The sequence below is a fragment of the Lepus europaeus genome, chromosome 9, assembly GCF_033115175.1.
Source record: "Lepus europaeus isolate LE1 chromosome 9, mLepTim1.pri, whole genome shotgun sequence".
Classification (NCBI taxonomy): Eukaryota; Metazoa; Chordata; class Mammalia; order Lagomorpha; family Leporidae; genus Lepus; species Lepus europaeus.
Window position 1 is genome coordinate 27,592,275 of NC_084835.1, and position 22,313 is coordinate 27,614,587.

Genomic DNA, 22,313 nt, shown 5'->3' on the forward strand with positions numbered 1-22,313 from the left:
TCCTGGTTCCCGTTTCCAGTCAGAGTTTCTAAATGGTAGGGGTGTCTGCAAGGGGCTGACTTGCTTGATCTGCTCAGGCAGGTGGAGCTGGACAAAATAATAATAATAATAACATGAATAATAATTTGACTGTTGCTTCCACTCAAGAGGCTCTGGCCCCAGAATTCAGTGGTGGGCGAACATGGGGGTGGGCCTGTGTCCTGACTTCCCGTGCCTTGGATGGGGAAAGGCGGGCAAAGTGAGTCATGCCTATTTGACAGTTATCTTATTAAATAGGAGGCGACTAAGCAGGCCAAGTGTGTGTGGGAGGAAAGGGATGGCGGCCTTTCCTGCCTCCCTTGAGCTCCCGTCAGGGCCACCTGCTCAGAGCCTGTGGTACCAGCCACCTGTGGTACCTCAAGACTCCTGTCATCAGAAGTGCCATGAACCAGTGGGACGTGGGCTCAATTTTCTGAGTGTGAGGCACTTTCTGGGGAGAAAGTCAAAGTTCCCAACAAGTTCCAGGACCCAAAAGAAATATTAACCCCCTGTCTGTTAACATAAATGGATTTATGCATTATAGTGCCCCAGAATTGCTCCAGTAGAGAAGAGCACACAGGCTGACAGGAGTGACTTAAAGGGGGTCCTCCTGGTAATGAAAGACACACACATACATAGAGACAAACACACAGATACACAGAGACAGAGACACACACACAGAGACACACACACATACATACACACAGAGGATGGGGAGGGGGACTGTTCCATAATAAAACCCCCAAGTGAGAGAGCCTGGTGATTTTGGCCTCAGTAAGTCACATCTAGTAACAAGAGAGAGGCAGAGGGTGTGGCATGGACCCAGGGCCACACTGTGTGCTCCAAACAGCAGGAGAAAAGGGAGGGTACTGGGCTTTTCTGTTTTATTTATTTAGTTTTATTTATTTGAAAGGCAAAGGGACAGCTCTCCCATCGACTGATTTATTTCTCAAATGCCTTTAACAGCCAGGGCTGGGCCAGGCTGAAGCCAGGAGCCTGGGACTCAATCCTCGTCTCCCACCTGGGTGGCAGGGACCCAACTACTTGAGCTGTCAGGTGCATTAGCAGGCTGCTGGATTGGAAGTGGAGAAGCTGGGGCTCAGTCTCTCCAGTATGGGATGTGGGCACCCCAAGTAGCACCTTAGCCACTGTGCCACAGGTCCACCCCCAAGTGTGCCTGCTCCTTGCTGCTCATAGTCAGGCCTTTGATTAAGGTATTGGGTCCTCCCTGGAGGACAGAAAGCATCACCATGCTGCCTTGAGCTTTTGTGGTGCTGTTTGCAGTGATGTAAATAAATTTATTATTATTTTTGACAGGCAGAGTAGACAGAGAGAGAGACAGAGAGAAAGGTCTTCCTTTGCCATTGGTTCACCCTCCAATGGCTGCCGCGGCCGGCGCGATGCGGCCATCATACTGTGCTGATCCGCCTGGTCTCCCATGGGTTGCAGGGCCCAAGCACTTGGGCCATCCTCCACTGCACTCCCTGGCCACAGCAGAGAGCTGGCCTGGAAGAGGGGCAACCAGGACAGAATCCGGTGCCCCAACCAGGACTAGAACCTGGTGTGCCGGCGCCGCAAGGTGGAGGATTAGCCTAGTGAGCCGTGGCGCCGGCTGATGTAAATGAATTTAAAGAGGACCTTACATGTGTACAGCCTGGGTCCATCAGTGACACTCCACTGCACTGTTTCATTCAGCTGAGTTTTTGTTTACTTATTTATCTGAGGTGCCGAGAGATGAGAGAGAAAAATCTTACATCTGCTTGTTTACTCCCCAAATGCTCACAGCAGCAGGGGCTGGGTTGGGCCAGACTGAAGCCAGGAGCCAAGAATTCAGTGCAGGTTGCCTACCTGTGGTAGGGACCCAGCTCTCTGAGCCATTCATTGCTGCCTCCCAGGTTCTGCACCAGATTTGTTTTAAGATTTTTTTATTTATTTGAAAGAGTTACAGAGAGGTAGAGACATACAGAGAGAGAGGTCTTCCATCCACTGGTTCACTCCCCAGATGGCTGCAATGACCGGGGCTGAGCCAATCTGAAGTCAGGATCCAGGAGCTTCTTCCAGGTCTCCCTTGCATGTGCAGGGCCCAAGGACTTGGACCATCTTCTGCTTCCCCAGGCCACAGCAGAGAGCTGGATCGGAAGAGGAGCAGCCAGGACTTGACCCAGTGCCCATATGGGATGCAGGTGCTTCAGGCCAAGGCTTTAACCCACTGCACTACAGCACCGGCTCCCCGCGTCAGCTTTTTAGCTGGAATCAGCAGGGGAACTGGGCCTTGAACTCTGATATGGGATGCAGGCAGCCCACGCAGTGTCTTAACCACCACACCAGGTGCCCACCCTGCAGCGGATAACGCTGCTCTGTGAAGGAAGCAGTGTGTCCCGTCCCGGCCTGGGGCTAGCTTTTCTGATCACCTCTGAGTCATGCTTTGAGTGTCGCTAGTCCAGCCCTCCGTTTAGCCAGCCAACACTCCTGGATTCACGAAAAGAAAAGCTGGGAGGGGTGGGCTGTGCTGTTTTTCAAGGGGATCTTCTCCATAGGCTTTCACGCACAGATTGTCAGGTTTGGTGCAGGCTCGTTTTGTTGACCTGTGAGACTGCCGAGAGAGGAGACCGTGAGGCCCTGAGCTTGTGAGAGGGGAGGAGAGGCTAAGATGCTCAAAGATATGGTAACTGGTGGGGAAATCTTAATTTAGGATGACATTCAAAAGCAGAGTGTCATGGTTGCACAGAAGTGCATCTGGAGGGCTTAACAGGAAGTTCAATTAAACATCCCTACTCCAGGTTTTATGATAGTCGACACGTCCACGTTGTCTGTGGTGTCACAGAAAGCTGTGGTCCTGTGTTAGCTCCTGCCAAGCCTGCAGCTGATCACAAGTTCCTGGGACCTGTCACTTCAAAGCACCTGCCATTCTGGTTTCCTTCAAACAATGCTAAATGTGCCCAGTTGAGTGCGTGCTAGACCTCTCTCTTTCTCCCTTTCCCTCTCCCTCTCCCTCTCCCTCTCCCTCTGACCTGACTTTGTATTTCCAAAACCTGTTCTGAGAAGACTCAGGGGCCCACCACCCCTCCCACTGAGGGCTTCCCAGTGGTGCCAGGAGATAGCAGACACTGATTGGTACCTGCCGTGCTGATCCCAGCACATGTGCCAGGTACACGCGGACCGCTGAGTCACAGTCGTAGCGATGCGGTGCCTTCAGGATTGCCCCAAAGTGGGAGCTCCTCAAAAAACAACCAAGCAAAGCTGGGTGACCCTTAGGGTGCAAGTAGGTGGCAAAAGAGACATTGCCACATGGGGAGCACATGGATGGAAGACTCTGGGCTGAATGTTCGGGTGGCAGGTGGAGGTGGGGGACAGAACACACTGCACACTTATCTGTAGTGTGGTGAACCTGCAGGCTAAGACCTGAGACTCAGTGATGGAGGCACCAGAGAGATCTGGAATGCACCCTGCGGAGGGCAGTGATCACGAGGGCCCGGAAGGTTCCATCAGGGAGCTGGTGTGGCTCTGACCTTGAAGGAGGAAGTGACCTTGGGCGGTTAGAGTTGGGGTGAATGTAGGCAGTGAGCACAGAGGCATCAGGTGATGGTGAAGAACCTGGCCGTGTTTTTGAGGACTGGTGTGGAGTCCTCTTGTGCTGGAGAGGGGAGGGAAGAGAGCCCAAGTTGATTGAGGTGAAGAGTGGCCAACGTTGGGGTCCCCGGAAGGCGGTGGGAACCCTCAGATATCTCCTCACTCTCAGTACTTTTTGTCTGGACAAGGTTACTTCTGAATGCTCATGGAAAATTGAATTAAGTTTCTCTTGGTGCCAAAACAACTTGGAATCCATGTGTAGTTTTTTTTTTTTTTTCACAGTACGCATTTTCCATGAACTGTTTGAAACCTGCCTTGGCGTCACTGTGCCGAGCCCCTGTGCACAGCTCTGTGTCTGTCTCTTGTAAGCTGTCTCCTTGTCCCATGTGTCTGCTGTGCCCCTATGCCATGGGGCACAGCCTTTGCAGTGCTAGCTGGACGGGCATTGCTGGGTGAAGGGGCAGAGAAATGGGAGCAGGTGCAATGCCTCATGAGATCGCGCTTCGAGTGGGAGAAGCGGGCAGGTGGGGGGAACCTCGGGCAGGTGTGGGAAAGCCTTCCTCTCCCTTCAGCTCAGAAGGCGAAGGCCTCCCCCTGTCTTACCGTCCTGCTTGGTTGGGTTTGGTGCCGCTCAGGACGATGGGTCTGTGGTGTGTGTATGTGTGTGTGTGCGTCCATTTGTATGTGTGCGTGTGCACACGTATGCACACACCCTAGCCTGTGCAGGTGCACAGCCACACCTCTGTGCCCCTTTCCACCAGCGGGCAGTATTGTCGCCTTCCCCTTGGCTTTGCCACCCCTCCTGGTTGCCATGGGTGCTGCGGAGGCTCTGATGAGTCCCCCGTGCTCCGTGTGGTGTTTCCTTCATTCGTGCTCATGAATGTCTGCCCCTGCCTGCTCTGTCCAGGGCTATTTTAGTGACGCGTGGAACACATTTGACTCCCTCATCGTAATCGGCAGCATCATAGACGTGGCGCTCAGCGAAGCGGACGTGAGTATGCAGCCGGTGTGGCCACCCGCCTGTGTCCTCTCTCCTCTATCTGTGCACATTCTGCTCGCTGCCCTGCCGTGGCGTCACCTGGACAAGTCACAGATCCCAACTGCACTTGACCCGAAACTAAGGCTTTCCTAACGAGAGCCGTGGGGACAAAGCCTTGGAGGGTAGCTGCAGTGACCTTGAGGCAGACTGACCTCCCCGGAGCGCTCGTAGGCCACGTGAGATAGGGGGTCCCCTGTCATCTTTATCTGCTGGGTCAGAAGCCTTACGCAAAGCGATGTATCTAGGATATGTTTGTTTCAGGACGGTGTTTCAGGTAGCTGATAGTATAATGCTAGAATGTTGCCTCTGATAACACTCCTTTTCTTCTCTCTCCTTGTGCTTCCTCCCCTCTGTGGCTTACCGAATGCTTGCCCTAACAGCACTATTTCACTGATGCATGGAACACTTTTGATGCCTTAATTGTTGTGGGTAGCGTCGTTGATATTGCTATAACTGAAGTAAATGTAAGTAGAAAACTTTGTGTCCTGTAATGTGGTGTTTGCATTAAGTCTGATGTAGCAGGCGCTAGAAGCCCTACCTTGTGACTCACAGACAACACATACTCATTTTCCTAGACCCAGGCCAATTTGTCCCCCACCTCCCTCACCTCATCTCCATCTGCTTCTCCTGAAAAAGAGGAAGTGATATGTAGACTGCCATTCTGAAACTAAAACCGTATTTTAGGCGTTTCATTAACATCTCAAAGGCTAGCAGTTCAGCGTGAGTGTGTGAATGTCATCATTCCCAGCTCTGTGACAATAGCTGGTCACCTGACTGCCTCGTGCCTTGGTTTTTCCACCTGCAAAGTGGACCTGATAACGTGTGCTCTCCGAGCCACTGTGGTTCTGTGAGGGCACAAGAGGGAGACTCCACAGCCGGGTCCTGAGCACGGGGTAGCTAGCTGCTCATGTCCCCACCCGTATCCTGATCCGAGTCTGGTGTCACTGGGGAGCGTCCCAGGCTCTCCGAAGGCCAGTGCCGATGGGATGGAGGACTACTCAGGCCCAGGGGAAGGGGGCCTCGTGTGTGCCAGGGCCAAGGTATCTGTCGAGTCCCTTGGTGGGGGAGCGAGTGCATAGCAGTATGGCAGGGCAGTGACCCTCCCCTCCCTGAGAAGCATCCTGAGGACCCCCTTCAACAGTAAGAGAAAGGGGAGCACCGCCTCCTTCCTGGCTCCCGTGGTCTGGCCCCAGCCCAGACCAGAAGGCCTGGGGCATACAGACAGGACTCCGTCTGCCTGCTCTGCCCCAGGTCCTTAGTGAGTCCTAATAGTGTTCAGTGTGTGTATGGGGGGGGGGGGGGCAGAGCATGGGGAGGGTCTGCTGTGCAGTGTTGGCTTCTGTTCTGTGTTGTCCCAACCCCCACGCCTGCCCCACCTGGCTGATACCTGCGGAGCTAAGGGTTGTCGGGTCCATCCTGGTACCCAGACAGCCTGTGTCAGATGACGATAGTGCGGGCCCTTCACTGATTGGTTGCACCTGGGCCTCAGTTCCCCCATGGGTTAAATGGGTGAGTACCGTTTGCCCTCTCTGCCTCACAGATGTATTCTGGTGAGAGAATGATCTGAATACTGGGGAAAGTAGGCACTAAAAATCCCAGGTTGTTAGGGAGGTGCAAGGGTGTTAATGTCAGGGTGGATTTTCAACGCCACCATTGAAATGGATGCTCAGGCATTGCCAGGAGAGTGACTTAAGCCTCTTCACACCTAAGCTCATCCCACAGCAAGACTCTGCAGTGGCCTCTTGCAAGGCCCAAGTGCAGACGTTTCCCAGCCTCCTGGAGCCTGGATTTACATGAATTCCATTTTATGCAAAGTAGTCCATAAGTCAGTTGTTAAGTGACCACATCTCCTGTGTAAGTGATGCTTTGTTATGAAACAGTCCCCTGCCAGTGGAATAGCAAACGCACCCCAACTGGGGCTGCCACAGGCTGTGCACTGAGTTCATGGCCAACATCTGCCGGTTAATCGCCTCCAGAGAAAGGTGCTGCCCATCTTCCTTGAGGAATGCTTACGTAAAAGTTCTGGGAGCACACCCTTGTGTAAGTCAGAGATGGTGTAAAATAGAAGTGAAAATGCAATCAACTATGATCAGCAGGCCCCCTGGGGGCTCTCAGTGCTTAAAGTGCTGAGTTTCTGGGTACCGGGATGTCACCAATTGGCCACCCGGCTTTGTCATGCTGGCCCACATGCTGGCTGGCAGGTGTGGCCTGGGTGCGCTCAGGGCCCGCATGCATCCGGCTTCCTGGCTGCTTCGCATGTGCTGGGAGCTGACTCTGCTGCTCGCACAGCAGCTGTGCTCTGCAGCCTAGCCTTGCCTGTCAGTGTCTGTGTTGTTGTGCCTCTCCTTGCATTAGTCAGGATAGGAGCGATTCCACCTGGGATTTTCTAGTTGGGTCTGATGTTGGATATCTATGCAGGACAGGCATGGGGCTGAAGCTGGCATTGAGTTACACTCCCCCAACCGCACTGCTGGAAATTCCCCGCTGTGTTTTCCATCAGTGACTTCTTCCATGGTCAGCTGTAGCCTGAGACCAAGTACTCCTCAGCCGTGGCAATGCCGGTTCCCCACCCTGGGCCAATAGAATCGCACTGAAGAGAGAGCTCAGTGTTTCTCCACTGGGCCTTGCACCGGGAGGATGCTCAAGGCCTCCTCTCATTTTTTCTTGCATCCCATGTTTGTTGAGCATCCACCATTGGCAGGGCCTGGGCCAGTCTCTGGGGAGACACAAAGGTAAAGACGACTGGTATCCTTAACCTCTGACGGCATAAACATGTAAGAGTGGAACGCCTCCCTCCTGCACCCTCATCCTCACACACACCAGGGCCATGGTGCATGTCACTTCCTTGGTGGCCTTGTCCCCTGAGCTCCCAGATCAGTTGAGCATGTACACCCCTGGTCCCTTGTTGGCTGGTTTCAGCTGCCATCCATCATCCTTTTTTGCAGTGTTGAACCTGCTGTGCTCTCTCTCCCCCGACTCTGCGAATCTTTCCTTTCTGTTGCCTAATCAATTTTCATGTTGGTTTTGTTTTTAGAAAATTGTAGCGGCAAGTATACAATAAACATTTATGCGGTGAAGTCACTGTCAGAGCAAAAGCACTTCTCGAACTGTATACTTGTTTTTGGCTCCCCCTCCCCTTTGGTTTCCACTGAGTCTCACAGGACGTGCTAAGGATCGGTCATGGTCATCTAAACTGTTTCCCTGCCAGCCCTGGGGTCCGAGCTGGGGCCCTCCTGGGCAGTCACATGTGGGTGGCTCTGTGACTTTGCCACCAGGGTCTTCAGCAATGGATGACCTGGCCCAGAAATGAGCACCCAAGCTCGCTTTTGTGCCTTCTGTGGAAACGTTTTGGATGGCCCCTGGCAACGTCCTCGCATGCTCACTGAGCCCGCTGTACCCACTGTCCCCTCCACGTCCCTCTCCCTGCTTGTCCACAGTTCGGTGGCTCTTCCTGGACTGTCAGAACTCCATCACGCTGCTGAAGTGTCAGGCGGCAACTTTTGGGCTCCCGTCTGCTCCCCACTTCGTATCCGTTGGTCCCTTGGACGGTGGCCTGACCCAGCAGTGCGTTTTCCTGCACCCAGGGCCAGCCGTCACTGGCCTTCCATCTTTTCCCATTAGCACATTTGCTCGGGAGGCAAACTTGTGGCTGAGAAGCCGCAGGGGACTTGTTGCTGTTGGAGCACGTGGGCTGGCAGTAGGAAGCTCACGCCCGCACACTGCAAAATCGCCCCAGCTGCATCAGGTGGCCTGAGGCCACGTGGTCCTCTTCTTGTCCTGAACCCATGGCCAGATGGTCCAGCCCACAGCTCCAGGTTCTCAGCCTTTGCCAGGAACCAGGCTGAAGGAAGTGACATGGCGGGGTTGAGAGGCCCTAGGAAGGTCGTCTCGTCCAAAGCCTGAGATAGAAAGCCGAGTATCCAGCCCCTCGAGGCTGTCTCTAGAGAGCTACCCAGGGAGCCAGCTCTCCCCCAGTCTCATGTGCCCTGCAGGTGTCCCGTGGGTGATTCCCAGGACCCAGGGACAGTGTCAGCTCCCTCACATGCCCCATGCACCTCCCCAGTTCTTTTCATTTCCACGCCTCGCTCCTCTGTCCCTTGTAAGGACAATGGCGATGGCCTTCAATCTCTTGGTGTCTGGGTCCTGAACCTTTTCAACTCCAAAAGAAGCCACAGCTGAGCTCTGCCCGCCTGGGTGGGCTTTCCCAGTAGCCCCACTCTGCGTAGCCGCTCAAACCTAAAGGGAAGCACCCTGCTGAACACTTTGGTCCACGCTTACCCCGGCCTGGGACTGAAATTCCTAGCTCTGGCATCACATGAGAATCGCTTACGGGCTTTTAAAATTCCCAAAGCAAAGGCACACCCCAGACAATTTCACAAGAATCTGTAGGGTGGGGACTTTGACCTCAGATCTCGATAAAGATCCCTGAGCAGCTTCAGAGTCAGCCCACACGGAGGGCTGGCCAGCCCTTCAGACACCTGTAGTCCGGGCAAAGCCATCTGCAGGATCCTTCCAGTGTGTGAGATACTTTGGCAACTTGCACCATCCCCCCAGTGCTGCCGGCCCCCTCCTCCTCTGAGCCAGTCCCCCCCATGCCCGCTGGCATGGGGGCAGGGGTGGGTGGGGGAGGTCACAGGCCACACTGGGGTGCATGCAGCTTGGAGTGGTTTGTTCTTCGCTTTCTCGCATGTCGTGCTGCCCTGTCCCTCCACCAACGCTGCCTCTACCTTCTTGTCTGCCCCACCATGAGAATGTGAATTTCACAGTTCGTGACTTGTCATCCAAAGAGATCCACTGAAAAGGAGACGGGCGCTTCCTAAGTCAGTTTGGCTGCCGGCTCTCACATGACCTAAGGATGGGGGTCGTGAGTGGTCTGTCACAGAGCACAGTGGGGGTGGGCAAGCAGCAGGGGCTTGGGCCAGGCGGTGGCCAGAAAGAGTTTCTTCCCAAGCATTTCAGTGGCACAGCTATTGAGTTCTCTGTCTAAGACACACTGTAGTACCCTGAGCGTAGGCACCCAGGGACGTGGGTGTTTGCACACTCACACAGGCCAGCCAGGGGTGTTCGTGCAGCACTCACACAGGCCACCCAGGGGTGTGCATGCACACACGAACACAGGCCAGCCAGGGCTGTGCAGCACACACACACAGGCCAGCCTAGTGATGCTTCCATTTGCACAGTCCTTAGGGAGAGCAGTGTAGGAGACAATGAGAGCTTTGGAAAATGAAGTCTAAGTCCTTCATTTGTTAAAATCTGAATATTAAAAAAAATTTGTCTCTCTAGGAAGATATGAGATGATAGAGGAGGAAAACAAAAACTGTGACCCTGCCTAGACAAGCCCCTGGCAGAGCTTACGTCCTGAGCAGCCCAGAGGGAGCGGGGCCCACTTCGTAGCTCCAGAAGAACCTGCTCGTCCTGGGTTTGCGCTGGCACACTGCTGAGTCCCACTTGTCCTCTGATGGGCCCAGGCCTCTTGTTTCCTGTGAACTTTATCGAGTCGTTTGTTGGGTCTCAGGAGGTCCTGTGTCAAGTGGTCTCTTTGTGAGACAGAGGCTTCAGAAGCGAACCAGTGCCTTCCTCCTGTCCCCAGAGAGGGAAGTGCCCCAGGCGGCGTGAGCATCTGTGCCTGCACACACTTGCCTTAGCCCCAGTACCTCGCCATCCACACAGCCTCCCCAGGATCCTTGCCATGCTAGCTAGGCTCCCTCCATCCGTTTCCGGCAGACCAGCTGCTGTGACGGAAGTTGCAGGGAGAAGAGGGGCTGACCCATCCAGGTTCTGGTCAGTTTTCTGTTACTGTTGAATTCAGAGTTCACTCCTGGTGCCTCCAATGTCCTTGCATTCTCTTCAACACTTAGCACCCCACAAGTGTAAGATACTGGAGTGGTCACCAAGGGGAGTGAGGCAGGATCCCTGGGCTCCCTGGGAGTGGAATGTTAGAGGAGCGCCAGCCATCACACAGTCTGTATCAGGGGATCTGCCAAGGCCTAAGAGGAGTGCACTGGTCTACCCCATCTCTGCCGAAGAGTCAGGCAGAGCAGAGCCTGGTCCTGTCTGGAGCAGCTGGCACTGCGGGTCAGGCAGGGAGGGCTTCTGTAGGGAAACCAGCCTCCCTCCCCCACCATGCTGACTCAAGAGTTTCCAGTTATTCAGTGGCCCAGCCAAAAAGGTCATGGTCAGCGGCATTTGGCGCCCTGGGGACAGATGTGATTTGTGGACCGCAGGTGGTTTCCCTATTTATGCCGCTGCTGGAGTGGCTGTGTCCTTGGGGGTTAGGAGGCCTGGCCAAGCAAAGAGAACCAACTAGTCTCCCCAGCGAGAGGCAGAGGGACACCCTGTGTGTGTCCGTCCGCAGGGACACCTTGAGCCTGGCCGTAGTGCCGGCCATCCTGGGATGTGAGTTAGAAAGCAACAGCATGTGTGTGCCCGTGTCCGTGACTGCTCCCAAGTCTGGTTCCGAGCAGAGCCACTGGCGTTTGCTCAGGGAGGGAGCAGGTGTGCTGCTGAAAGCCATCAACCACACGCTTTTTGCAAAGGGGAGAATGTGTCCCTGAGCCACTGCTTCCTTCCCAGTTCATTAATATATTTTCACCCTTTGATTTCTTAAAGCCAACTGAAAGTGAAAATGTCCCTGTCCCAACTGCTACACCTGGGGTAAGATCAGTGGCCAGTCCCCGGGGCGGGGCCTGTTCCTTGAGTCCATCTGACCATGTCCAGTTCTCCACTCGCTCCTGTGCATCCTCCGTGACTGTCCTGCCAGGGCGATGTGTGCAGTGGTTGGCATTCATTGTCAGTGTCCAGCACCCTCGGCTGGCCCAGCGCGCTCCTCTCCCACGGTAGAACACGTGGATATGCATGTCTGTGTGGGCGCAGCTCTCCACGCCCTGTGTCGTTAGCATGTAACTTTCCTTTCATTCACGCTTCGTAAGGTGTGGGAAAGGCCCTAGACACACATCTCCAGTTCTTACCTCTGTCACCTTTGCATCTGTTGCTGTTTCTCTGAAAGTGTTGCATGTTCTACTTTCCGCTGGGTTTGATCTCTCCATGATAACCCTTCAGAACTCTGAAGAGAGCAATAGAATCTCCATCACCTTTTTCCGTCTTTTCCGAGTGATGCGACTGGTGAAGCTTCTCAGCAGGGGAGAAGGCATCCGGACACTGCTGTGGACTTTCATTAAGTCCTTTCAGGTAAGGGCCGTGCCCAGGGCGTCTCTGGTCGCCTTTGAAGTCCTTATGGGCCGGCGCCGCGGCTCAATAGGCTAATCCTCCACCTTGCGGCGCCGGCACACTGGGTTCTAGTCCCGGTCAGGGTGCCGGATTCTGTCCTGGTTGCCCCTCTTCCAGGCCAGCTCTCTGCTATGGCCCAGGAAGGCAGTGGAGGATGGCCCAGGTCCTTGGGCCCTGCACCCCATGGGAGACCAGGAGAAGCACCTGGCTCCTGCCTTGGGATCAGCGAGATGCGCCGGCCATGGTGGCCATTGGAGGGTGAACCAACAGCAAAGGAAGACCTTTCTCTCTGTCTCTCTCACTATTCACTCTGCCTGTCAAAAAAAAAAAAAAAACGTATGGAAGGCTTGGGCCGTCTTGTGCCCCCAGCTCCCTCTGCGTGACAGTCAGCAGAGAACAGGCAGCGCTGGGAGGCCCAGCCCGGCACTACTGTGGTGAATCAGAGAGGAAGCGGGAAGGCCCTGGAGCTGAGAGATCCGTGCAGCATTGCCAAGACTGAGAGAGACGTGGAGTCTCTGGGCCCTCCAGTCCTCCCTGGGATGCTCGCAGTGGTGGTGGGGCACTGAGAGAGGGTCCCGCAGACCCCCTGGGAGCCCAGTGGCCTCCCTGTAGGATGGCTTCTCACGCTGCTGCAGCAGTCCTGCCCGTTGGCTAGTCCAGGCAGGGGTCAGAAATCCCCGTCCCAGGGCCAGCGTGCTGTCACCAGTCCCTGGGGTATCCAGTGCCTGGCAGGTTCACAGAGTTCAGGACATTGAGGCGTAGCCCCTGTGTCACTCACCACCTGTGATTCTCCAAGCTGGTGTAGCCGGGACCTAGTTCCTTCCCGAGCAGAGCTGGCTTCTCCTGTCCCTTCCAATAACCCTAGCCCAGATGTTCCAGTCTTCGGGAGTGAGTCCCTGAAAGAGCTGAGGGATGTAGATCGTTGTTAAAAGGTGCCCCCACGTAGGGAATTCATGAACACGCACCAGCATCAGCAGGTGGACTGTGCGTCTTCATTTTCTTTAGTACTTGACTGTTTTTTAGTTTGACAGTGACAAGTGGTCCCGTGAACAAATGCAACTATCCAGAAATACAGAGGGGGGGAGTCCAGACTTAGCTCAAACCCATGTCTATGGAAAGTAGGGTTACATCCCGGGAAGCACTTTGCCGTGGTGAGATGTGAGCAGGTCGCGGGGTGGAGGACAGGAGCAGACGCTCAGAGGAGGGCGCTCGCCAGCTCTGCGGGCAGAATGAGGTGGAGAGGCAGCGGGTGCAGCTCTGGAAGCAGCAGGACAGAGCGGGAGAGGGGCTCGGGCGGGAGAGCCTCGTTCTGGGCCTGGCATGAAATCTGCAACACCTGTCGGTGCGTAGCGTACCAAAGCCTGTCTGTGAACTGCTCTAAAAATAGATCAAATTCATGTAGTAGTGTAAGAGTACTCCTATTCCTTTTTGAAGGAAATTATTAAACTTTAAAATTTTTTTTTCTATTTTATTTGAAAGGCACAGAGACAGGACAGACAGGGAGCTCTTTGATCTGCTGGTTCTCTCCCCAAATGCCTGTAACAACCAGGACTGTGCCAGGCTGAAGCCACAGCCCCGATCTCAGTCTGTGTCTCCCATGGGGGTGGCAGGGTCCCAAGTACTTGAGCCAGCACCTGCATTAGCAGGAAAGCTGGAGATGGAAGCAGCGCTGGGCCTCAGCCCCAACCACTCCCGTTTGGCATGTGGACATCCTGAGTGTTGCCCAAATGCCATTCCCCTTTTATTGTGATCTGACCTACTCTCGATAAGAAAACCATGTCACAGATGAGCAGTTCGTGAACACTAAGAAATTAGACCAACTAAACTGTAAACATTTGGAGATCTGGGAAGAAAAGGCAGGCATTGTGCTGGGGAAACCGGAAACTCAGCCAGGGGGACTCTGTGGCAGATGAGCTGTCAGCACAGTGCCACTGCAGCAGGCCGGGCTGCTGGTGCCCCAACACCCTGGCACGGGTCTCGAGGAGGTGGCGTGGCTGTCCACCTGCCGGTCACTGGCTTTCTGGTGGTCTTCCTTGGGGGACTGAGAAAGTAGATACTTTCAGCATGCATGCATTCTGGGTGTCCCCCAAGGTGTGCCACGCACGTGCACATGTTGGCCAGATACGATGAGGGAGAAAAGCCATTGCGGAACATTGGATCAAAGGACTGTGGTCTGACCAGACACACACAGATTATATTTGCATTCACTGGAGAGAACCCTGATGGGCGACTACCCAGATGCTGCTTTTTCTTCGCTGGCCCAACCCCCCCACATACACACACCCACAACTCTATGATCCTTTCAGAAGGTTTACATTTAAAGAAAAGAATGTATGTGTGCATTTGAAAGGGAGAGTAGCAGAGAGAGAGAGAGAGGGAGAGGTCTCCTCTCTGCTGGTTCACTCCCCCAGATGGCTGCAACAACCAGGACTGGGCCAGCAGCCAGGGGCCAGGAACTTCATCCTGGTCTCCTACGTGGGTGGTAGAGGTCCAAGCACTTGGGTCATCCTCTGCTGCCTTCCCAGGTGCATTAGCAGGGACCTGCATCAGAAGCAGAGCAGCTGGGGCTCGAACTGGCGTTCCCCTGTGTTATACCAGCATCTCAAACAGCAGTTTAACCTGCTGAACCATGCTGGCCTGAGGTGTGCCTTTTAAGAAAGGTGTTTTTGCATTCTACAGCAACAGCCACAAAGTGGTTCTTCCCCGCTGACCCCATAATTCCATTTCTAAGACTTGACCCTGAGGAAACATTGCCGCAGAAGCAAGGTGACCTTATGTAAAGATGTCCCTGCACAATGTTACCTACAATGGCTCCCCACGCCCACCGCACATATGCCCACTACAGAGAACAGAAGCCATCTGAAAGCCCAGCGTCTTGGGATGGCTTCAGCAGTTCTCATTTTATAAAAGATTTCCAGTAAGGAGTTTAAGCATTATTTAAGAGAGCTGTGTCTGAGTTGAAAACGTTGAGGGTTAGAACACGGTGTTCATGACCATGAAAGTACATCCTGCCTGCAAAGTGGTCACACTAGGCGTGCAAGTGCTTGGGCCGTGGGGCTGGAGTCTAGAGAGTTCTCCCTTGCTGTCAGTGTCATTTCGTTGTAACACAGAAGTGAAGAAAAGCACATGGCTGTGCCATCACGGTGACCAGAACTGAGTACTCTCGTTAGACACAGGAGTATGGTCTCTTGGGGTAGCGCCAAATCATCAATCTCTAGCAAAAGCTCAGAGGGAACCTTTTATTTCTCGTGGCAAGTGAAGGAGACCAGGAGAAGGAACCGTTCCCCCTAGAAACTGCCTCCCTGAGGAGCACTGGGCCCCGGCTTTTATAGTCAGGGGTACAGGAGAGGGAGGAGGATGGTCCCTGCTGCTTGTCCCTGCGCACACCCTGCACCTGCATGCCTTTTGTGTTCAGGAAGTGGCAGCAGTCTCCTTCCCTGGGCGGAGAGTGTGGTAATACGAGCAAAGTTGAGCAGAGGTAGTAAAGATCCGTTGTTCCTTGTGTCTGGTGGTCTGGCCCCTCCGAGTGCAGTGTTGCAAGATGAGCTCTCCCGAATCAGCCTCTGAATCATGTCCATCAGAGTTCAGCTGTCCTGCGCAGGTTCCAGGGCCTCCCCTTCCCCCTTTGCCTCAATCCTGCCCTCTTGGTTATGCACTGTCTCTTGCAGGCACTTCCATATGTCGCCCTCCTCATTGCCATGCTGTTCTTCATCTACGCGGTCATTGGCATGCAGGTAAGCTCCAGCCGCCGTTCCCTGAGGGGCCTTTGCACCTGCTAGCCCCCAGGCCGTGGCAACATGTACCGTGGCCAGGTGAAGTAGAAAGACAAAGCATGATGTTTTAGTCAAATGCTTTGGCTGCTGCAGAGGTAAGGAGATGGGAAAGGTGGGACCGCATAGCAGAGAGCTCCCCAGGAGGGCACCCTGCCTAGAGAGGCCCAGAAGAACATAGAGAGTTCAAAGCTTCCGTGCCCCTCCAGTTGGGGCAAAAGCAAATGGTTGAGAAACCCTCGGTTGGTGTTAGCAGTGGGAGACCTAACCGAAAAGGAAATGTCATAGGAAATGCAGCCATAATTGTCAGTGTGGGTGCTGTGAGCTACTGAGTTGTGGGCTACTGAGAAGATATCCATAATGCAAAAGTCTGTTGAAATTCTAAATAGAGTTGTGCATCATAACGATGGGAGACTCTCACTGGAAGTATTTCCGTATACTGTGGTTGAGGACTTAACTTAGACCATTATGATTTTTTAAATAATTTTTAACAACTTTGATTTTATTTGAAAGATCTTTCATCAATTGCTTCATTCCCCAGTTGCCTGCAACAGTCAGGGCTGGGCCAGGTCAAAGCAAGGAGCCCAGAACCCTCTCTGGGTTTCCTGTTTGGGTGGTAAGGACCCAAGCACCTGAGCCATCACCAGCTGGCATTAATGGGAAGCTGGGTTTGAAGTGGAGGAGCCAGGACTCCAACCAGGCCCTCCGTATGGATTGTGGGCACTGCAGTGGCACACAGGCTTCCCAATGGCAGCTTAGCTGCTGTGCCAAACCCTGTCCCCAGCGAGTCCCCCTGCTGTGGGACCAGGCTCTTCCTCAGTTCCCATCTCAGGGGCTAAGAGACTGCAACCTGCTTCCCACTTCTCTTGGGGTTGGGAGAAGGACTGGGCCTTGATGACAGCTGAACCCTGACACCAAGTGGGCTCGGGGAGCTGAGGGGGTCGGAGGGCCGCGTGTGGCTCCGGCCCCCGTGTTGGGGCTCCTGCAGATTCTTTACCCCCACAGGTGCCATCCTTAGGGAGGCACGCGAGCGAGAAAGAGGTGAAGGGATTCAGGGACAGAGAGCTGGTTGTGCTTAGAGCGCTGTTCACCCTGAAGGCGGGGAAGCGTTGACAGGTCCCAAGGACCTCCTACCAGGAGTCAGGAAAGAACACGAGCAGCATGTGATGCTGTGTGTCTGGGAAGGGTCTGAAGTGACGTCGGTTCTCACGCAAGGCACAAGGCGTGGGAGCGCCCCGTCAGCTGCATTGCACGCCCCCCGGACTCCCCCAGCAGGCATTCGCCAGGCACCGCGCTCTCATAAATTGAACTCTCCGTCTTCTCCCTAAGTCCCGTGAGAAAAGCCACTGACTCACCTGCCCTGGAGGCCAAGCCCACTCTGCTTCCTGCCGCTCACGAACCCCAACCCTTTCTCCAGCCTTTCCTTCCTGCTTGGCTACTCGCCACTCGACTCTCCCAGGACACCTGTCCTCTGTCGCTTGTGCCCCTTCTCTGGCCCTGTTCCCTCTGTCCTGGGCACATTTCGCCCTCCTTGTTGCCTGACTTTGGCTTATCCTTTCTCCAGGCTTAGGTACTAACCCTCCCCCGGCCCCGCAGGCCTCTCCTGACCCTAGCCCCCCAGCCTTGGGGAGATGAGCCTACTCCCCAATTTCTGTGTGCCTGGACCATCTCAGCATGCACTACATGAGGGCTGGGATGTTGTGGCCTGCTTCCCTTTGGATCTCTCCCCCTGGGTAGGGACCCCCTGAAGCTGGGAATGTCCCTGTCTGTTGCCAGGGTTTAATGTAGTGTCTGTGTGTGGTTGCACCCAGCAGATATTGAACCAGTGAAATGCCAAGTGCCCCAGAAAGGCCCTAGTTGATGTCCACCAACCGGAGTTAGTTCTGAATTCACACGTGGAAGGACATTTGGACTAGCCATTAGGATACCGGTTAGGATGCCCAGGTCCTGTATCAGGGTACATGGGTTTGGTTCCTGGCTCTGCTCCTGGCTCCAGCCTGCTGATGTAGCAGTGATGGTCCAAACAGCTGGGGCACCGCCTCCCAGATGGGAGACCTGAATTGAGCTCCCAGCTCCTGGCTTCAGCCTGGCCCAGCCCTAGTCACTGTAGGCATTTGGGAAGTGAACCGGCAGGTAGGAGATCTCTGTCTGTCTCTGTTTCCTTGCCTCTGAAGTAGTAAGCTCCCATGCTGGTCTGTGGTTTGACAAGATCTGTCTTGTTTCCTGATGACTTCTCGGCCTAGATGTTTGGGAAAGTTGCCATGCGTGATAACAACCAGATCAACAGGAACAACAACTTCCAGACCTTTCCCCAGGCGGTGCTGCTGCTCTTCAGGTGACTGAAGCTGGGCCAGGGCTGGGGGCTGGGGGGGCGGGGTGCAGCCCTCTCTGGCCTAGGGTTCACGGTGACAGAGGACATGCATTGTCAAACCACTGTGCCTTTCCCAGTTGGCCACAATGGCTTTGGGTTGTATTTGTTTGGTATTCTTAACCAGAGACCTGGCATTTCAGGCATGGGACTCTGATGGATTGTCCAAGCGTCTGCAATCACTCAGAGCACGCTGTCCTAAGGCTCATCCATCTGGGAGCTTGTAGGACTCCTAGGCCACCAGGAACATTGTAGGATATGTGTCTAGGCATGGACTTGGGCGATTAAACACAGCCGAGAGAAGAGAGCTTGAGCAGAACAGTAGAGGCCTTTGGTACAGCACTGGGGACTATCCTAAGAGGTACTGTTTCAAATGTTATGGGGTTTGTGTGAACCCCAGTTAATTAACTTTGTAAATAGACTCCCTTATAATGAGGAGATTGTCTAGAAATCATGGAAAGAATTTCTAATGACTCCAGAGACTGCATATAGTCATTTGCAGCCTGGGTTGTTTCTAACTCTGCTTCCAACAAAGTAAATCGAGGATGGTTATTTAAAAATTGTAGAGTCAGTGTTTAAAGCAGGGAAGAAGGACATCTGTCTGTACTAGAATTGGTGTGTTTGCATCCAGAGATGGCTGTAAACCAGGAGCTGGAACAGGGCCTCCAGTTACTGGCATAAGTTGCTTTGAAAAATAAGTAGGAATTTCAGATTTTTTTCCAAATTCTAAGTGGATTTTTCCCAACTTCCTTAGTTGTTGCTCTCATGAAGAATTTTCTCCCCAGTGGTGTAAGCCTTCAACTTCCTCTCCCACTTAGACTGCTCTTCCCCTGCTTGATTTTCTTGCTCCACAAAAGGTGTGCAACAGGGGAGGCCTGGCAGGAGATCATGCTGGCCTGCCTCCCGGGGAAGCTCTGCGACCCCGAGTCGGATTACAACCCCGGGGAGGAGTACACATGCGGCAGCAACTTCGCCATCGTCTACTTCATCAGCTTCTACATGCTCTGTGCGTTCCTGGTGAGTGGCCGAGACAGCTCCCCCTCACCTTGCAGAGGCTTGCCTGGCACACAGGGTGCGGACCAGCCATTGGCCCCGTCCAGTCCCCGGGGGAGACTTGGTGGTGGACGAGCCCTCTGGACTCCACTTGGATTTAATCAGGCCTGTGTCATTCCCACCTTCCTTGTAAGCAGAGGCTGGGTGCTTGCTAATAGGTTTGGGTAATTACCAGCCTCCCCAGCTTCTTAGGGCTACTGGTTCCCTTCTAAGAATATCAAAGCCAGCACACATGGCTTTTAGTGACTTCAGAGTGACTTGTTTGGTGGCAATGAAATTATAAATCTGCAGTGAGCATCAGAAGGCTGGCGAACACAGCCACCTGCCCTCTCCTGGGGGAAGACCAAAGCCATCCTGGAAAGCTAGAAGCCTCGCCTTTCCTTAAACAACTTAGGAGGAGAGAGTTTTCCAACCTCCCTGGGGACAGGAGTTCACATATTTTGTGAACATTGGAGGAGACCTCAAAACATTAGTGGGATTAGAAGGTGCTTTAAAAACTGGAAGTCCATGCTGGGTTTTCCACAGTGTGTATTTTCCATGGCCTCTCTGGAGGTCCTCTGTGTAAGAGGACGTGTGACAGCTGGTGACCCCGATCTGTCCCGCTGTGGCTGAAGCTCCCTCCCCTCTGCTTGGCTCTTGCAGATCATTAATCTGTTTGTGGCCGTCATCATGGACAATTTTGACTACCTGACCCGAGACTGGTCCATTCTGGGGCCTCACCATTTAGACGAATTCAAAAGAATATGGTCTGAATATGACCCGGAGGCCAAGTAGGTGGAAACAGGTTCCACGTGGCGGTGTGGGCTGTTTTGGGGGGGTGCCCATGGCGGTTTTTCTGAAAGGCGGGATGGACTGAGAATTCGGCTCCCGGACCTCACTCTGTGCTCTGCTCCCAGGGGAAGGATTAAGCACCTGGACGTGGTTACCCTGCTGCGCCGCATCCAGCCTCCCCTGGGGTTCGGGAAGCTGTGCCCGCACCGGGTGGCTTGTAAGGTGAGCGTCCTGGGCTGAGCTGTCCAACAGCCCCACCTGCAGGGGCTCACTGCTTCGTTCAACAAACACTTGCTGTGGGTCAGGTGCTGGGCATGCAGAGGTGGTCCCTGTGCTGAGCAACTCCGAGGTTAGCAGCTCAGGAGGAGGAAAGAGGGAGTTCTGTGGTTTGTCATGGGGTGGATGGGGAGAAGGTGACATTGGAGGCGGGTGAAGAGCAGATGTGGGAGTCAGAGGCAGGGAGAGCATTGGAGGAAGGGTGCACAGAATCCCTGACACAGGGCAGAGAAGGGATGGCATGGTGGCGGATGGTGAGTCACTGGACCACCCGTTGGCTAGGACAGGGAGGGGCAGAAGGCCGTGGGTATGAGCTGAGCCCTGGTGCAGGGCACTCTCCACCCCATTCCTGTCATTTCCATGCCAGACCCTGCTCTCTGGAACCCCCATGGAGCTCTGTCTTCCTGCCCAGAGCCTGCAGTGAGGACCCCTTACATTCCAGTATAGCAACAGCAAAGAATTTCCCCTTTTCAAGGAGAAAGGCGGATGTACCTGTTGAAGCCCCTTTGAGAAACTCATCTGATCTGCGCACCATTGGCTCCCAACTCCGTGTGTACCTGAGGGGATCCTGGCATCACGTGTCATACACCCCAGGGTGCTGGGCCAGCTCTGGACAAAAGCTGAGACAACAGAGCAGCATCTTTTTTTTTTTTTTAAATTATTTCTTTATCTGAAAGGCAAAGTTATATAGGGGCAGAGACGGAGAGACAGAGAAAGGTCTTCCATCTGCTGGTTCACTCCCCAGATGACCGCAATGGCCAGAGCTGCACCAATCCGAAGCTAAAAGCCAGGAGCCAGGAGCCTCCTCCAGGTCTCCAACGTGGATGCAGGGGCCCAAGGACTTGGGCCGTCATCTGTAGAGCAGTGTCTTCAGATGTATTTCAGACTTCACAGAAATGCCCTGAGCCAAACTCTAGCTCTATGCCCTGAAAATCCAGGCACCCCAGGGTCCCAGCTTCTACTCAGGCTGGCTCCTGATGTGGGGACCGAAAATGAGTCACCAAAGCGGACCCTTAAGAATGAACGTGGAGGGGCAGGTCTCTGAACACTTGGATGCCCCGTTCTACACCAGTGCCTCGCTTTGCATGCCTGCTCTGCCTCTGATGCAAATTCTTGCTGATACCCATCTTGGGAGGTGGCAAGTGATAGCTCAAGAACCTGGGTCCCTGTCCCCCATATGGAAGATGCAAATGGAGTTCCAGGCTCCAAACTTTGGTCTGGTCTAGCTCTGGCTGTTACATGAATTTGGGGAGTGAGCTAGTGAATGGAAGATACCTCTTTGTCTGTCTGTCTCTCTGTTTGTTGCCCTGCCTTTCAAATAAAAATAAATAATAAAATTTAAAGAATAATCAGCCTGGAGTGATCTGATGCCAAAACACAGGAAGAACTGGTTAATGAGAAAGGAGGCAGGAGGTTGAACACCTGCAGCAAAATGGAGCCCCTGAGTGTCCCTGTCAATGTTTCAAATTAGAACTCTGATCTTCCTCATGACAGAGGCCCCTCCCCCAGGTGGCTCTCCAGGGAAACAGAGCAATAGGATGGTGCAGATGCATGTGCGAGGGGCCCCAGTAAGTTCTTGGAGGGGCTGATCTTGTGGCACAGAGGGTTAAGCTGCCCCCTATGATGCCTGCATCCCATTATCAGTGCCACTTGGAGTCCTGGCTGCTCCACTTCTGATCCAGCTCCCTGCCAATGTACCTGGGAAAGCAGTGGAAGATGGCCCAAGTCCTTGGGCCCCTGCAACCCATGTGAGAGATGAGATGAAGCTTCTGGCTCCTGGCTTTGGCCTTGCCGCCATGGCCATTTAGGGGAGTGAGACATTGGATGGAAGACCTCCTCCTTTCCCCTCCCCATGTCTGTATAGTTTTTCCTTTCAAAAAAAAAATTAAAAAAAAAAATTCATGGGGATGGCTTCTTGGCCTTTTGGCTAAGATCAAGTGTAAAAAATTCATGGAAAATTGATAGGATATTTTTATTCCATTTTCTCAAGAACTTTACAAAACCCCTTACGTCCATATGTGCACATGTGTATCTATAAATATCGGGCACTTCAGAAAGTTTGTGGACAATGGACTTAAGGATAAGTTTGCACTGATGCAAAAGAATGCCTTGAATGTGTGCATGGCTTCTTCCTAACACACATTTCCATGAACTTTCTGAAGAGTCATCCTATGCATGGTGTTGAAGGTTTTTGACACGAAAAGAAACTTCTCTTTTAATT

At 53.6% G+C, this 22,313-nt stretch overlaps 1 protein-coding gene across 5 annotated transcripts in view; it reads left to right on the plus strand.

Annotated features, from left to right (window-relative positions):
• The window catches only part of CACNA1D (calcium voltage-gated channel subunit alpha1 D), a 505,293-nt gene that overhangs the window by 453,255 nt on the left and 29,725 nt on the right, over positions 1-22,313 (plus strand). For 3 of the 5 annotated variants that reach the window (XM_062201090.1, XM_062201096.1, XM_062201095.1), the window contains exons 30-36: positions 4,496-4,579; positions 11,687-11,815; positions 15,523-15,588; positions 17,868-17,959; positions 18,850-19,009; positions 19,688-19,815; positions 19,942-20,038. In XM_062201090.1, the coding sequence (XP_062057074.1) occupies positions 4,496-4,579; positions 11,687-11,815; positions 15,523-15,588; positions 17,868-17,959; positions 18,850-19,009; positions 19,688-19,815; positions 19,942-20,038 (756 nt within the window). Of the gene's footprint in view, positions 1-4,495; positions 4,580-11,236; positions 11,282-11,686; positions 11,816-15,522; positions 15,589-17,867; positions 17,960-18,849; positions 19,010-19,687; positions 19,816-19,941; positions 20,039-22,313 lie in introns of all 5 variants that reach the window. The other 2 variants (XM_062201094.1, XM_062201093.1) reach the window with 1 other exon arrangement.